Source organism: Charadrius vociferus, unplaced genomic scaffold (assembly GCF_000708025.1).
Source record: "Charadrius vociferus isolate BGI_N301 unplaced genomic scaffold, ASM70802v2 scaffold228, whole genome shotgun sequence".
Lineage (NCBI taxonomy): Eukaryota > Metazoa > Chordata > Aves > Charadriiformes > Charadriidae > Charadrius > Charadrius vociferus.
The window spans coordinates 4,273,554-4,275,565 of record NW_009649864.1 but is presented as its reverse complement, the minus strand read 5'-3'; the positions used below and the strand labels follow the sequence as shown (position 1 = coordinate 4,275,565).

Below are 2,012 nucleotides of genomic sequence, written 5' to 3'. Positions count from 1 at the left end.
CTGGGGGTGTGGGTAACTGCAGCATCGCCCTCGCAGCCCCGGGGAGGGAAAGGGGTGTGCGACAGTAGAGGGACAGCTATGAAATACCAGCCGAGTGGTTTATTTCTATTGCTAGCGATCTTTAAAATAGCTGTAATGCTGAAGGGCTTCGGGGTGTTGTGAAAGTTGTTACATGTGGCATAATGAAGCGCTTGCGTAGCACTCTGTTAATCGCAAGTCTCGTTCTTACTTTCCTTGTAGTTCATCTGAAACTGGACGAAAGAAGAGAATGGATATGGGTAACCAACACCCATCCATAAAACGGTTGCATGAAATACAGAAAGAAGTCAAAGAGATTGAACAGCAAGTGGTTGTCTTCAGTGGTCTGTCTACCGATCGGGATTACAAGAAATTAGAAAGGAGTCTTACCAAACAGCTTTTTGAAATAGATTCTGTAGACACTGAAGGAAAGGGGGATATTCAGCAAGCCAGAAAGCGAGCTGCTCAGGAAACGGAGAGGCTGCTGAAGGAACTGGAACAAAATGCAAACCATCCGCGCAGACTGGAAATAGAGGCTATATTCAAGGAGGCACAATCACTTGTGGAACGTGAGATTACACCCTTTTACAAAGGAGGTAACTGTATAAGTGACGAATTTGAAGAAGGTATTCAGGACATTGTATTGAGGCTTACCCAGGTGAAAACTGGAGGGAAAGTTTCTTTACGCAAAGCAAGATACCGCACTCTGACAAAAGTGTGTGCTGTTCAGGAGATTATAGAAAGCTGTGTAAAGCAACAGCTGTCGCTGCCACTCTCTAATGATGCGCATCCTTCTGTCTCCAAAATTAACTCCGTAATGTGTGATGTGAACAAAGCAAGAGGAACTCTTATTGCACTTCTAATGGGAGTGAGTAGTAATGACACCTGCCGGCACCTATCCTGTGTGCTTACAGGCCTCATTGCTGATTTGGATGCTTTAGATGTCTGTGGTCGCACGGAAATAAGAAACTACAGAAAGGAAGTAGTGGAAGAGATCAATAAATTGCAGAAATACCTGGATTTGGAAGAAGAAGCAAATTCTACTCACGCTTATGATTTGGCACAAAATCAATCCATTCTAAAAATAGAAGAGATCCGCAAGAAAATGAAGGAAATTAATTCTTTACTTTTAAAAACAGAGAATGCTTCTGATTTGTATTTGGGATCCAAAGCAGAATTGCAGGGGTTAATTGCCCACTTAGATGAGGTGAGCCCAGGAAAGAATCCCTGTATTAGAGAAGCCAGGAGAAGAGCAGTAATAGAAGTTCAAACTCTTATAACGTATATTGATTTGAAGGAAGCACTTGAAAAACGGCAAATGTATGCTGAGCAAACTGCTGCTGAACATCAGTCTCATAAAGCAGTTTGGACTGTCCTTGGAAACGTGTCTCAAATTCAGCAGGAGGTGATTTCATTTGATGGAAACAGAACGGATAAAAATTACATGAGATTGGAAGAACTTCTTACGAAACAACTTCTAGCACTTGATGCTGTTGATCCACAAGGTGATGAGCGGTGTAAGGCTGCCAGAAAGCAAGCAGTAAAGCTCGCGCAGAATATTCTTTACTATCTGGACATGAAAACAGATGAATGGGAATACTGAAACAGCCATGGCCTAACATAGAAGAATGTTTTTTCCTTTCGCACTTTATGCAGATCATTGGAGGCACATAATAAAAGTGGTGTGTTCTGTGCTTGCTTAAATCACGGAGGTTGCATAAGCAGTTGACTTGGCTATATGTCTGCTATCCCACGCAGTCACCCACTTGCCATGGCAACTGTCAGTACACCATCAGCAATTCTGGTCTTTGCTATAAGCAAAAAGAAGTGTGATTCTCTGAAGGAATAGCTTAATACTTGATCAAATGGCCTTTTTTTTTTTTTCTGTTTTTGTTTTAATAACCTTGTGCAATGTTCAGTGAATGCAGATTTTTCAAAGATGCAGAAACTTCCTTATGATACAGTACTGGCAAAACTAAAGAAGACTGGACATG

General features: G+C 41.7%; 1 protein-coding gene across 1 annotated transcript; it reads left to right on the top strand.

The window, feature by feature from the left end:
- The first annotated feature begins 265 nt into the window (after positions 1 to 265).
- Positions 266 to 1,722, top strand: BAG5 (BCL2-associated athanogene 5). Its single transcript, XM_009891066.1, has one exon. It carries the CDS (start codon positions 269 to 271, stop codon positions 1,619 to 1,621), a length of 1,353 nt encoding a protein of 450 aa, XP_009889368.1. The 5' UTR covers positions 266 to 268; the 3' UTR covers positions 1,622 to 1,722.
- The last annotated feature ends 290 nt before the right edge of the window (positions 1,723 to 2,012 follow it).